Source organism: Mustela nivalis (assembly GCF_964662115.1).
Source record: "Mustela nivalis genome assembly, chromosome: 13".
Lineage (NCBI taxonomy): Eukaryota > Metazoa > Chordata > Mammalia > Carnivora > Mustelidae > Mustela > Mustela nivalis.
In genome coordinates, this window is record NC_139032.1 from 86,449,338 (window position 1) to 86,463,429 (window position 14,092).

Here is a 14,092-nt window from a genome sequence, read left to right on the forward strand (position 1 = left end):
AGTCAGGCCGACCTGGGATCACCATCTCCTTGCTAGGTGATCTTGGATGGGATGCCATCCCTCCCTGGGTCCTAGTGTGCTCGGTGAAGGGGACATGGAAGAGAAGCACGGCAGGGACTGGGTGGGTATAAAATAGCCAGACCCGGAGCCCAGCCCACAGTGAATACTCATGCACTGGGGCAGTCCTGGGCATCACCAGCCCCACCTTGCTGGGCAGGGTGGGCTCAGACCCCGGGCTGCGGAGCCTCCTCCCCTTTGACTCTACTTTGTGCAGGGGCTGCCCTGCCCTGGAGAGGGATGGGGAAGATGGATCCAAGGCTCCCCTCTGGCCCTAACCCGTGTGGCCACCAGAGGGCGAAAGAAAGCAGAACATGGACCTTTGCGGACCAGGGCGCCCTCTGCTGGTGGGGGTCCCACAAGGGGGAAGGAAGCCCCGGGGCATCTGGAATCCACCTGTCGTGCTGCTGCCAGGCTACGTACAACAGCTCCAGGTTCTCCCCCTCTCTTGCTTGGGAACTGCTGACTTTCTTCCCTCTGCATCCTCCCTCCACAGGGCCCAGCACCTGTCTCCAATGCCTGCACTCCGGCAGCTGGAGGGGGTAGAGAGGTGTCTTCTTGCCTTGGCCTCTACCAGCACAAGTCTGTGGCCCTGGCGTGTCTAGGTTTCCTTCTGCAGAGGAGCCTCCTCCCATGGCAGTCCCCTGACTTGGTTGTACAAGCACCAGGGTCCTGGCAGAGTCAGGCAGGAACTCCTTGCTTCTGTCCTGGGGATGAGGTTCAGCTGGCCTGGCTTTGGTCCTGGGACCTGGCATGGCTATGAGAAAGATTTTGAGTCAAAGCTACTGGATAGGTGCTTTGTTAGTTCCAAGAGTGAAAGTCATCAATTCCAGATGGTGATGACCTTGAGCAAGTACCTTCTCTCTCTAGGCTTCCAGTGTCCCCTTCACTCATTAAAACAACCATTTATTTTATTTATTTATTTTTAAAGATTTTCTTTATTCATTTGACAGAAAGAAACAAGGAGAGAGGGAACACACAGGCAGGGGGAGTGGGAGCAGGGAAAAAAAAAAAGATTTTTTATTCATTTATTTGTCAGAGACACCGAGAGAGCACAAGTTGGGGGAGCAGCAGGCAGAGGGGAAGCAGGTTCCCTGCTGAGCAGGGAGCCCCTTGTGGGACTCAATTCCAGGAACCTGGGATCATGACCTGAACGGAAGCCAGATACTTAACTGACTGAGCCACCCAGGCGTCCACAATCTCTCTCTCGCTCTCTCTTTTATGGCTGAGCAGTATTCCATATTGTGTGTGTGTGTACCACATCTTTGTCCATTTATCTATCAGGGGACACTTAGGCTGCTCCCATATCTTGGTTATTAAAAGTAATGGTGCATTAGCATTCAGGTGCATATTAACTTTTTGAATTAGTGTTTCCATTTTCTTTCTTTTGAAAAGATTTTTATTTCTCTGTTTTGAGAGAGAAAGAGAGCAGGGGGAGGAGTAGACTGAGAGGGAGAGAGAATCTTAAGCAGGCTCCATGCCCAGCATGGAGCCCAACTCAGGACTTGATCCCAAGACGCTGAGACCCTGGCCTAAGCCGAAGGCAAGAGTTAGATGCTTAACCGACTGAACTACCAGGTGCCCCTTAAAAGCTTTTATTTTTAAGTAATCTCTACCCCCAAGTTGGGGCTTGAAATCACAACCCAGATACCAAAAGCCGCATTCTTTACCCATTGAGCCAGCTGGACACCCCCATTTTTAATTTTTGGAGGAACCTCCAAACTGGTTTCTACAGCGGCTACCCCAGTTTGCATTCCCACCAACAGTGCATGAAGTTTCCTTTTTCTCCACATCCGTGCCAACCCTTGTTCTTTCTTGTCCTGATAGGGGTGAGGTGACATCTCATTGAGGTTTTGAGATTTTATTTATTTATTTAGAGAGCTCGAGCTGGGGTGGGGGGAGGTAGAGGCAGAGGGAGAGAGGGAGAGAGAGAATCCCAAGCAGACTCCACACTGAGCACAGAGCCTAAGACAGGGTCTAGCCCATGACTCGGAGATCATGACCTGAGCCAAAATCGAGAGTCTAATGTTCAGGGCGCCTGGGTGGCTCAATTGGTTAAGCATCTACCTTTGGCTCAGGTCATGATTCTAGGGTCCAAGGATTGAGCCCTGCATCGGGCTCTCTGCTCAGTGGGGAGCCTGCTTCTCCCTCTCCCTCTGCCTGCTCTCCTCCTGTTTGTGCTCTCTCTCTCTCGCTGCCAAATAAATAAAATCTTAAGAGAGTCTGATGTTCAACCAACTGAGCCACCCAGGCGTCCCTCACTGACATTTTGATTTACAATCTCCTGATGATGAGTGATGTTTAGCATCTCTTCATGTGTCTGTTGGCCAACTGTATGTCTTCTTTGGGAAAATGTCTATTCAGGTCCTCTGCCCATCTTTTAATTGAGTTATTTGTGGTTTTTTGGTGTTGAGTTGTATAAGTTCTTTATGTATTCTGGATACTAAGCCTTCACTGTATATATCATTTGTATATCATTTGTATATCTCCTCCCATTCAGAGTCTGTCTCTTCATTCTGTTGATCGTTTCTCTCCCTGTGCAAAAGTTTTTTTAAAATTTTATTTATTTAGCAGACAGAGATCACAAGTAGGCCGAGAGGCAGGCAGAGAGAGAGGGGGAAGCAGACTTCCTGCTGAACTCCCCCCCCCCCATGTGGGGCTCCATCCCAGGACCCTGGGATCATGACCTGAGCCAAAGGCAGAGGCTTTAACCCACTGAGCCACCCAGGTGGCCCACAAAAGCTTTTTTATTTTGGGGTAGTCCCAAGAGTTTATTTTTGCTTGAGAAGACATACTGAAAAAAATGTTGCTAAGACCAATGTCAAAGAAATTACTGCCCATTCTCTTCTGATTACTTCTCTATTTGTAACTGTTCTGCGCCGCTCACCCTTGCACCAGCTTCCAGGGAGAAATAATACACACAGGGTGTGCACTGTGCAAATGCGTATTGCCTGTTACTAATTGCCTTTTGCTCCAAACCCGTAAGGTTTCCTGGTCCTTGTGGAGCCCTCTTTTTTTTGTCTGGGCTACAGGCAAGCCTGAGGGACACCTCTCTCTCTTTTCCCTGAGTCTCTCACCCCCTTGGGAGGGAAAGGAGGAGTCAGTCCAGAGACAATTACATCGAGGAAAAGAAAGGCTGAAAGGAAATTTCCCTTTAAGGTCTAAATTTGTTCTTACCTCTTTTTTTTTTTTTTTTTAATTTTAAAAATTTATTTGACAGAGAGAGACACAGCGAGAGAGGGAACACAGACAGTGGGAGTGGGAGAGGGAGAAGCAGGCTTCCCGCTGAGCAGAGAGCCCAATGTGGGGCTTCATCCCAGGGTCCTGGGATCATGACCTGAGCCAAATGCAGATGCTTAATGACTGAGCCACCTAGGCACCCCTTAATTTTTTTTTTTTAAGACTTATTTATTTGAGAGAGGGAGAAGTGCGGGAGGAGAGCAGAGGGAGAGAAGCAGACTCCCCTCTCAGGACGGACCCCACCCCTGGGCTCTATCCCACAACCCTGAGATCATGACCTGAGCCAAAACCAAGAGTTGGACACTTAATTGCCTGAGCAACCTAAGTGCCCCAAAAGATTATATCAATTTTTTTTTTAAAGATTTTATTTATTTATTTGACAGAGAGAGATCACAGTAGGAGAGAGGAAGGGAAGAGATCACAGAGAGAGGAAGGGAAGCAGGCCCCTTGCTGAGCAGAGAGCCCGATGTGGGACTCGATCCCAGGACCCTGAGATCATGACCTGAGCCGAAGGCAGCAGCTTAACCCACTGAGCCACCCAGGCGCCCCGATTATATCAATTTTTAATCCTACCAGCAACATATGAGACTGCTTGTTTCCCAATGTCCTTGTCAGGGCAGGGTGTTGATCTTTTTTTTTTTTTTTAAAAGGCCAATCCTGGCCAAGCTCAGAGTAGTTTGCATTCAGAAGACATGGTCAAGGGGTGCCTGGGTGGCTCAGCGGGTTAAAGCCTCTGCCTTCGGCTCGGGTCATGAGGGTCCTGGGATCAAGCCCTGCATCAGGCTCTCTGCTCTGCAGGGAGCCTGCTTCCTCTTCTCTCTCTCTCTGCTGGCCTCTCTGCCTATTTCTGATCTCTGTCTGTCAAATAAATAAATAAATAAAATCTTAAAAAAAAAAAAAAAAAGAGGAAGACATGGTCAAGCAATCTGAAGTCAGAGAGGTTGGCCATAGTCTCCTCAAAGACTAGGCAGGGCCTAGTGTTTCTTGAACTGGGTTTAGCACATAGCAGGAACTTAAATAAATATTGGTTCAGTGAATGTAGGAGCGTTGAGAAATGATCAACAATTATGTGCTGGGGGTAACAAGAGACATTTTACAGAGATAATTGATCTAGGCCTGGCAGCAAGAAGTTTGCCCTGAGCTGCAAGGACATCTCTTCCTCTGAAGGGGGAATTACAGGATGGGGGAAGTTCAGGATGAGGGCGGGCAGGGAGAAGGTAGAGGGAATTCTACTTGATGGCTTTATTCTTCTCTACAAAAAAAAAAAAGGAGAATTGGAGTCCGGGTCGGTAAGGGGCCAAGGTTTGGAAAAGCCACTTGGGGAGAGGGCAAGGATCCAGGGACAAATGGAACAATTCTGGGTGGTGGTGAGGGCTCAGGAGACGGTGGAGGCAATGAGGTGTGGGTTTCATCCTTGCAGAACCTCAGGGAGAAAATGAACGGATGCGGACGACTCCCTGACACGGGGGAACGAATATGGCGGGCCCTGGCCGGTGACATCGAAGCCAGAAAAGCAGGTACTATGTGGAGAGGGGGGAAGCTGGAATTTCAGATTCACGTGGACCAGTTGTGTGGCCCTGGGGAGTGCCTGGCTGAGGCGCAGGGGAAAGTCCTGGCCGGGAGGGTGTGCAGGGACTCGGGCCAGCTTGGCCTCAGGATGTCAAAGTCTCCCAGAATCCAGGGCGGCGCGGTGAGCCACGTGACGACCCCCCTCGATTGGTCGAGAGTGGGCATAGTGGAGAAGATGGCGGCTCAGCGAGAACCTCATCGAAGTAGGTCCGTACACACAGCACCACCCAGTGTGCAGGAGGGCGGCGAGGGGCCCGGGAACGCGGCCCCGTCCTCGTGTCTGGACAAGGACGGAGGAGGCGCGGTGGGAGAGGGGGAGCGCCGGGGTAGTGTGCACCAACAGCGCAGTACTGACAGGGCTGGATTTCCAGAAGCAGCGCATAGCTCTGGCCACAAACATGTTCTGTGTCCCCCTTCTGAACCCAGTTCCCTAACACGTATGAAACGGTCCGGGGTAGAGTTTTAGCGCTCCTTGGAGTCAGGGGACTCGAGGAGGACCAAGACGGGGTAAAAATGGCGGAGGGTCAGGCGGGCCTTGAACGGCGGGCAAGCCGAGGCAAGGCCCGCTAGTGGCGTCGCGCGTCTCCACGGCGACGGCGCTCGTGGCCAGGACGTGGGTGGAGCTTCGGGCGGGGCGGGGCATCTCTGTGACGCCGGGGGCTGGACCTAAATGGCGAAACCCGAGAGGCTCCCGGGGGGGTTTGAACTGGCCAATGGGCGAGCTGCCGACCGGGTGTCGGAAAAGGAGGCGGAAGCGGGGAGGAGCCGCCGCGGGAGCCGGACTGCATCCGCCGCGGCGTCTCCATGGCACGGCCCTGGCCTCCGACTTCAACGACTTCATAAGGAGACGTTTCTGGGCGCAGCCGTGTCGCTCCTGGTGAGGCGCCGCCGAAGGGCGGGACCCCGGGCGCTCCGGGACGCTCCGCGGCCACCGTCGGGCCGGGTCCCCACGGGCAGCATGGTCCCCAACGGGCTGGCCAGCCCCCGTCGCCCCCCGCCCCCCACCCCCCGCGGCCGCCCCCGCCTCCGGCCCCCTGGCGCGCTCAGTCCGGCTCTCGTCAGAATGTGGCCCCCGCCCCCCCCCCCCAGGCGCGGGCCTTCTTCTCCTCCCGCTAACGGGCGGGCCCGCAGCCTCCCTCCTGACCTGGCCTCCGGCAGGACTCTGCTCCCTCCTCCGCCGCCCTCCGGCAGGGCTTCACCCTTCTCTCTATGGGCAGAAACTGGTCCCCTCCTGCCCGCTGGTGGGTGGACGTCCCCCTCTCCGCGGACGGAGACAGGCTCCGCGCCCCCTGCCCGCCGGTGGGCGTCGCCCCGGCCGCCTCTCCCTCCCCGCGGGCAGCGCTGTCCCCCGGCGGCCGCCTCCCGGCCTCCCGACCCCGCGGGAGTGGGATCACCTGTCCAGGGGGCCTCACCGGGGGTTTCGCCCCGCTCCCTGCACTACCTGACGTCTGACCCGCTCTAACTCGGATACTACATCCCAGTGGCTTCTGGCTGCTGCGCTCGGGAGGATTTTCCCTACGCGGTCTGGGGTACCCACTTGCGGCCGCGCGCACCTTTTCCCTGCAGCCGCCGCCCCTCCCGCCTTCAAATACTATTGGTCCTTTCTGGGTTTCTATTCTCCCGGGAACGCCCCTTCTCCTAGGAGACAGTTGCCCTGACCCCGCCCCGAGTATCCCTCCAGCTCCCTCGGCGGGTTTCGGCCCTTTGGGCCCACTTGGGGGCCAAGCGGTGCCCGCCCGCCCTCTACGCATGCCATCCGGCGCCTCAGGTTTTCCCTCCGGTGGCCCACCCACCTTCTCTCCCGGGTGGGGCCTGGGCGTGGTGGTCCTTGTCCCTGAAGTTCCGGTCCCTGTCCCTCCCTGGGGAGGGGAGCTCCCTCCGCGCCCCGCAACCACCTACCGGCCGCCCATCCGATGCCCCACAGGTCGCTCAGCCTCTCCTATCTCCCCCCACTTTGGCAGGACAGTTGCTGTGCGACTTGGACAGTAGAGGAGCGCCTCCCAAGTTTTCATCCAACTGCCACCCCTAAGGCTTCCACCCTCCTCCCCTCAGAGAGGACGTTTGATGCCGGGCCCCTGAGATTCTCATTGACAAGCCCCTCTGGGTCCCCCTGAGCAGAGCCCGCTGACCCAATTGCCCACCTTTGGGCTTTGATGCCTAGCCATGTCTGCCTCATCCTCGGGCGGCTCCCCCAGGTACTGCCAACGTGGGGCGCGCCTCGCAGAAGGGCAGGGAAAGGTGGTCAGGGGCCCCCAGGCCAGGCTCTCTGGAGGCTTCTCTTTTCAGCTTCCCTGTTCTGTGTATTGAAAGTGTGGACCAAGAGGAAAAAAGTGCTCACTTGCAATTCCAGCTCTGCCTCCTCCTTGCCCTCCCTTTCTCCCCAGGTGCCCCAGTCCCTGGTAGCAAACAGGGCCACCGTTGTCTTCATGGAGTACTAGGCACACGTCCTTTTGAAAGGAAGTTACATGTAAATAACAATGATGTAGGCAGGTAACAAGGTGTTGATGTGGTCCAGGTGATTTGATGGCAAGACCGCAGCAGGAGACAGATTTCCCAAACAGTGGCTTTTAAGGGAGGAGGGGGGGAAAATCTGTCTACTCAGATTTGGTATTCCTCACCTAAACGATGAATAGGGCACAGTAAATATTTTCTTCTTTTTCATCCAGGTGTGACACATAGAGCAGGTTCCGTGCTCAAGTGCTTGAGTATTTCCCTGCTGCATTTTTAGGTGGTGGTATTCTCCCCTGAGTATTTGTGGGGAGGGCAGAAGTCCTATTTGAAGGCCGTCAGGAGGTAGCGGGATGGATCAAATGTATTTTCCTAGTCCCTTTCCATCATGGAATTCTTGGACACTCTGCTGCCAAATACTGGAGATGAAACTTTTGCTGTATTTGCAGATCTGGTGATAGGGCTGTTTATGTATGAACATGACAAATTGCACATACTATTAAAAACAAATAAACAAACAGAAACGTTTGCAAAAAAAAGAATCCTGCTTCGGATTTTAAAAGGTAGCAAGTAGAATATTTGGGGACATAGGAACTTTGCATCAGCTTACTTAAATATGTGACTGTTAATTTTATGCATGAGTCACAGGCACTTTGTTGCTGGGCCTGCTGTCTGTTGCTCCCAGAACATTTCTCCCAGGTCATGTCTGCTCTGGGCACAGTCCTGGGCACTTTCACCCTTGGCCACACTAGTACCCTGCCTGGTGCTCCCGTGTTCCCTGCTTTTTGTCACCCGACAGGATGACAGGTGGGCTTTTCAGCAAAAGGTCACAATACGTGTGATGCGACGGCAGAGGTTGCAAGGCCAGCCCTGCAAATGCCCACCACCCTGTTTCCATCCCCCTGCCGGGCACACCATGAGTGTTCGGTGGTTGTGTAAAGGGAGCCAACCGATTCCAGACTGGTTCTCCCGGCCGTGAACTCGTGTGTCATTTTGGGAGATCCAAGAGCTAGAAGAGCCCTGGTTTTCTGCTTACAATCTGGTTCTTGTGCCTGGGTGCAGGTTTCCATCGTGTGGGAAGAACGGAGTAACAAGTCTCACGCAGAAAAAGGTCCTGAGGACACCTTGTGGCGCACCCAGTGTGACTGTAACGGTAGGTGACGTGCCCACGGAGCAGCCCTCCGGTCTGTGGCCCTACCAGAAACACTTTGGCATGCCTTTTCCAGGAGCCGCTTTTCCCCGCTGCCACCACCATGGCCCAGGGCTCTGCTAGAAGCTTTCCTGCATATCTTGCTGATTGATTGGGGGTTTTTGGATTGATTTTGGGTTTGGGCCTGTGGTAAAACTGCTGGTGTGAGGAGGTTGTCTTAACCTAATCCTTCCAAATTCCAGAAGTCCCGAGAACACATTTTCCAAAAAAAAGAAGAGAAGAATGGGGAAGGGGAGGTTGCGGGTGGGGGGCTGGGGGTGTGTGTGGCTGGGGGTCGCGCCCTGCTCAGGTTCTCTTCCGAATCAATCCAACCTTCTCATCTCAGCATTTCCTTCAGCTTTCCATTTCCCTCATCTTTTACCTGCCTGCTGCCTGGTTCACTGTGCCCTTTTAACCGTGCGTGTGTCTTCTGTGCTAATGTGCATATGTCCAGATCAGATCCCAGGGCAGAAGGATTCCCCTGCTTTCCAGCTGCGCTGTGCTAAGTCTACCAAGGAGCTCTGCCTTCCAGCAGGCTCAGAAGGAGACTCCGCTCTGAGGACCCTGGGGCCTGGGTTCGCGCTCTTGGGTGGACCCCTTGGGTCTTGCCGATCCCTCTCTCTCTCTAGCGGACCCTGATCTCCCAGGTGGTCTGCGGCCGGGATCTCTGCGGGAGTCTGCTGAACGGCACTACTGCCTTGGTTCCCGCCTGCATGCCAGTAGTTGGTAGCTGTCCTGCTCGCTTGGTGGCTAGGCTTCCAGTGGCCCCCAGAGGCTGTGAGCTCGGTTTTTCATGCTAGTTTACTCATCCACAGATCAACCTTTTTTGTGTTGTCCTCCCCCGCCTGCCAGAAGCGAACCATGAAGGACCGCTCTTCAACCCCCCCCTTACATGTCCACGTGGATGAGAACACTCCTGTCCACGTCCACATAAAAAAACTCCCGAAACCATCAGCAGCCAGCAGCCAGGTAGGACATGCCAGTCGGGCGAGGCGAAGGCTGTGGAGCAGGGCAACCCCTCCAGCACAGCCTCCTCGGGCTTCCAACGCCACAAAGGTTTGGGAGACAAATGCACTTGCTTTCAGAGGCCAGCTGCCTGGCTAGGAAGGTAGGCCGCGCCATCACCCAGGAGTGGCGGTGGTCGCCTTAGTCAGAAGAGACTCTCCTGCAGAGTTGGAAGTGGACACCGCCAGAGTGAGGCCACGGCCATCTGTGTGGGGGAGTGACCCTCGGTTTGTCCCTTTCCACAGAAATCTCATAAGCGCGGAATGAAAGGGGACACCGTGAATGTGCGGCGGAGTGTCCGGGTGAAAACCAAGGTACCTTGGATGCCCCCTGGAAAGTCATCCGCCCGGCATGTGGGATGCAAGTGGGAGGTAGGCTCATTCTTGTTCAGGCTTTTCTTCTCGGACTGGTCAGGTTCTAGCAGGCCTCAAACTCGGTATGATTCAGGGTCTGCCATCGCTCTTAGAAATGTCCTAGTAGCTCGTGTTTACTGAGCACCTGGCTAACCCCTCAAATACGCGAATGCTCTTGAACCCTTACCACCACCACCAGGGGGGTAGGTGTTGCCCTCCCCATGGACAGATGAGGAAACCAAGGTTCACAGAGAGAGGAAGTCCCGGAGACAGTGGCCGAGCTCAGGGCTGAGGGAGATCTCGTTCTAGAAGGTGCACACTTGGCCTCTCTGTATGTGCGGAGCCATGTGTCTTTCCCTACGTAACCGTGATAGTAACTGAAGCGTGACCAAAAAAATATACACCGGGTGCATGTTTAAGAAAGCACACCCTCTTTCGAGGTAGTCCCCACAAGAGATCATGTGTGTATTCCACGGATGTCATCAAAACCACTTTTGAGGGGCGCCTGGTGGCTCAGTGGGTTAAGCTTCTGCCTTCGGCTCAGGTCATGATCTCAGGGTTCTGGGATCGAGCCCCGCATCAGGCTCTCTGCTCAGCAGGGAGCCTGCTTCTCCCTTGCCCTGTCTGCCTCTCTGCCTGCTTGTGATCTCTGTCTGTCAAATAAATAAATAAAATCTTAAAAAAAAAACCAAACAAACCACAAACACACTTTTGGAACAATCTCCTGGGGAATAATTGCCTTCTATATCAGTCATCAAGGTGCCAAGAGAATTACTGTCCCCTGCCTTTTTTTTTAGCCACGCCTCAACATGTTTTGCTTGTGCATCCATCTGTGCTGCAATTCTTGCAGCATATGTTTCTTGAGACTTGGGCCAGCCGCGGCGGGGCCCTGGTGTGACAGCGGGGACTCCCATGCACACCTCTCCTTAGGCTTACGTTCTAGTCAATTGCAATGGAAAACCTCAGGGATGAGACAACACCTTTTGGCTGCATTTTACACAAAGATCTCACTATCCGGGCCAGTGAAAAGGACGTGAGGCTGCTTTGAGATGATGATGGTGCCTGGCCCATTTTGAAATGTTCAGTCTTTGGCCGATAGTTGATTACCTTTAAAATTAGAAATAAAAAATAAAAGTAATTACGCTGAAGTCCTATTTCATGGGTGTGACTCCCTGATTTGCCAGTTTTCCCTAAGAGACAACGGGAGTAAGGAGTATTCTAGGGTGTAAATGAAAAGTGTTCTGACCAGTACGTATGTATGTGTATATCTATGTGTGTGTGTATATACACACACACATACTTATATATCTGTATATGGATATACTTATATAAGATTGGAATTAAAATGCTGTCTTCCATTTTTTGCTACATGTACCTCACTAATGGTCAGTGAGATATAAATGACCCAACTATATTTTAAAGACACAAGCTCTCATTTTTGCTGAATGGCATATAGTTAAAAAGCTTACTGGTAATCTCATGTTGACAAGCGTATGAGAAAGCTGCAAACCTTTTTAGATCACTTTGAGAGGTTGTGAAGACCATTTAACAGTTGTGGAGCATTTATCGAAACATTGATGCTATAGTTTCAGTTTTGAAAAATTTTTTTCCAGACATTTAAATTTTTAAGCCATCTCTACACCCCGTTTGGGGCTTTAGCACATAACCCCGAGATCAAGATTTGCACGTTCCACCAACTGAACCAGACAGGCATCCCAGGGATGCTATAGTTTTATATCTAGGAATTGATGCTGTAATTTTATACTTAGAAATTTATCCTTAAGAAGTCACAAAAGAGTACAGGGATGGTGTATCAAGACGTTTTTAAGAGAGAAAAATCCAAGCTACCTGAATGTCTATCAGGAGGGTATTGGTTAAATTATGAACACCCATGCATTATGTATCTGTACAATCCAAAGATGGGGGTAGATATTTATAAATGATAATGAAGTGTGAAGCTACAGAGCATGTAGAGTTTGGCCCTATTGGTGCAAAAAAGAGCATGTGTGGGGCACACAGGTGGCTTAGTCCACAGAGCACACAGCTCTTAATCTTGGAGTCGTGAGTTTGAGCCCCACATTGGGCATGGAGACTATTTAAAAGAAAGAAAAAGAAAGAAAGAGGACATCTGTATCCATGTGTATATGCATGTGTTTGTATATGTATAACATTTTCTGGAAAGATATACAACAAGTCGTAAGCAGTGATTACCTCTGGGATGGGAGGGCTTTATTTTTTTATGGTCTGCTTGAATGTCATTATAACAAGCATACTCTATTTTATAATTAAAAATGATCTTTTAGGAGCACCTGGCTGGCTCAGTCAGTGGAGCGTGTGATTCTCGATCTTGGGGTCTTGAGTTCAAGCCCCATGTTAGGGGTGGAGATTACATTAAAAAAAAAAAATATATATATATATATATATATATTTTTTTTTTTTTTAAGATTTTATTTATTTGACAGAGAAATCACAAGTAGATGGAGAGGCAGGCAGAGAGAGAGAGAGAAGGAAGCAGGCTCCCTGCTGAGCAGAGAGCCTGATGCGGGACTCGATTCCAGGACCCTGAGATCATGATCTGAGCCGAAGGCAGCAGCTTAACCCACTGAGCCACCCAGGCGCCCCAATACTTATTAAAAAAACTGAAAAAACTTGGTAGTTTTGAAGTATACATGGAAGATCTGCCACTATGGAAATTGACATCCCTATTGACCAGGGTTGCTAGGAGCTATGGTCCCCCCTGGAAAGCTCAGTGTCTGCTTTCAGTCCTCTGGCCGCAGAATCCTAGGAATGGACGAGCCCGGAGAGGTGACTTGTCTCTCAGATAGTAGCTATATTTCATGCTGCCCTCTTGAGCCAGTGCCTTTCCCCTTCCCAGTGGTGCTCTTTGTTTCTGGGAAGACCTAGCCTGACCCTTTCCATTGTGGACAAGGGAGAAAAAGACCCTATGAGGAAGAAATATGGGGTGATCTGGCCATGGACCTTGGAAGCTGCTATGTTCATGTGGGGATTCTTTTTTTTTTTTTTTAATATTTTATTTATTTATTTGACAGAGAGAGATCACAAGTAGGCAGAGAGGCAGGCAGAGAGAGAGGAGGAAGCAGGCTCCCTGCTGAGCAGAGAGCCCGATGCGGGACTCAATCCCAGGACCCTGAGATCATGACCTGAGCTGAAGGCAGCAGCTTAACCCACTGAGCCACCCAGGCGCCCCAACATGTGGGGATTCTTAATTGATTTTTTAAAAAAGATTTTATTTATTTACTTAACAGACAGAGATTACAAGTAAGCAGAGAGGTAGACAGAGAGAGAGGAGGAAGCAGGCTCCCTACTGAGCAGAGCGCCTGATGTGTGGCTCAATCCCAGGACCCTGTGATCATGACCTGAGCTGAAGGCAGATGCTTAACCCACTGAACCACCTAGGCATCCCTTTTGTTTGATTTTTTAAAAACCCCTTCTGGTATAGATTGATCACGTTTGGGAGGAAGGAGGTCTGGGTTTTTTCCTCTACCCTGTTAGTGAAAGTCTTTTATTTTTTGTTATGGGAAGTTGAAAATACAGATAAACAGACCATCACCTGTAATCTTACTACTCTGATGTGGCTGCTATTAAATTTTGAAAGCTTTGAAACGTGTAGGAAGAAGTACACACGTCAGAAGTGTATTGCTTGATTGATAAATTTTTACGAACTGAATATACTGTGTAACTGCTTCCCCACTTAAGAAACTACATCACCATCAGCATCCCCAGAAGCTCCCCTCTGGTCCTAAAGCTGTCATTATCATCCCCAGGGGAAACATCCTCCTGAAACTGCTAATATTTTGATATATTTACTGTCACACTTTTTCCTGTGCAGTAGTTTTGGGTTTTAAAATATCATTGCAATCATATAATGTTTTCTTGTCCACTTTTAAATATGGCAAACTTTTTGTCTTAAAAAAAGCAATGCATGGTCGCTGTTGAAAAACTAGAAAATCCAAACCAACACAAGGAAGAAAGTAAAAACCACCTGTCATCGCACCGCTCTGAGAAGACCTCTGGAACTTCTCGGTGGAAGCCTACCTGATCTCTTCTTATGAAGAGGCTGCTTGTTTTGATTTTTGTAACAATAGGACCATACTTATCATTGTATTCTTTTTTTATTTTTTATTATATTCTTTTTTTTTTTTTTTTTAAGATTTTATTTATTTATTTGACAGACAGAGACCACACGTAGGTAGAGAGGCAGCCAGAGAGA

The 14,092-nt window shown here is 50.9% G+C and overlaps 1 protein-coding gene across 23 annotated transcripts in view; it reads left to right on the forward strand.

The window, feature by feature from the left end:
* The first annotated feature begins 5,011 nt into the window (after positions 1-5,011).
* The window catches only part of ODF2 (outer dense fiber of sperm tails 2), a 37,043-nt gene continuing 27,962 nt past the window's right edge, over positions 5,012-14,092 (forward strand). For 2 of the 23 annotated variants that reach the window (XM_082695816.1, XM_082695827.1), the window contains exons 1-4: positions 5,012-5,073; positions 8,377-8,467; positions 9,356-9,472; positions 9,754-9,879. In XM_082695816.1, the coding sequence (XP_082551942.1) occupies positions 5,042-5,073; positions 8,377-8,467; positions 9,356-9,472; positions 9,754-9,879 (366 nt within the window). In that variant the 5' untranslated portion in view covers positions 5,012-5,041. Of the gene's footprint in view, positions 5,074-5,545; positions 5,744-5,979; positions 6,108-6,832; positions 7,062-8,376; positions 8,468-8,962; positions 9,079-9,318; positions 9,473-9,753; positions 9,880-14,092 lie in introns of those variants that run through there. The other 21 variants (XM_082695835.1, XM_082695836.1, XM_082695831.1 and 18 more) reach the window with 20 other exon arrangements.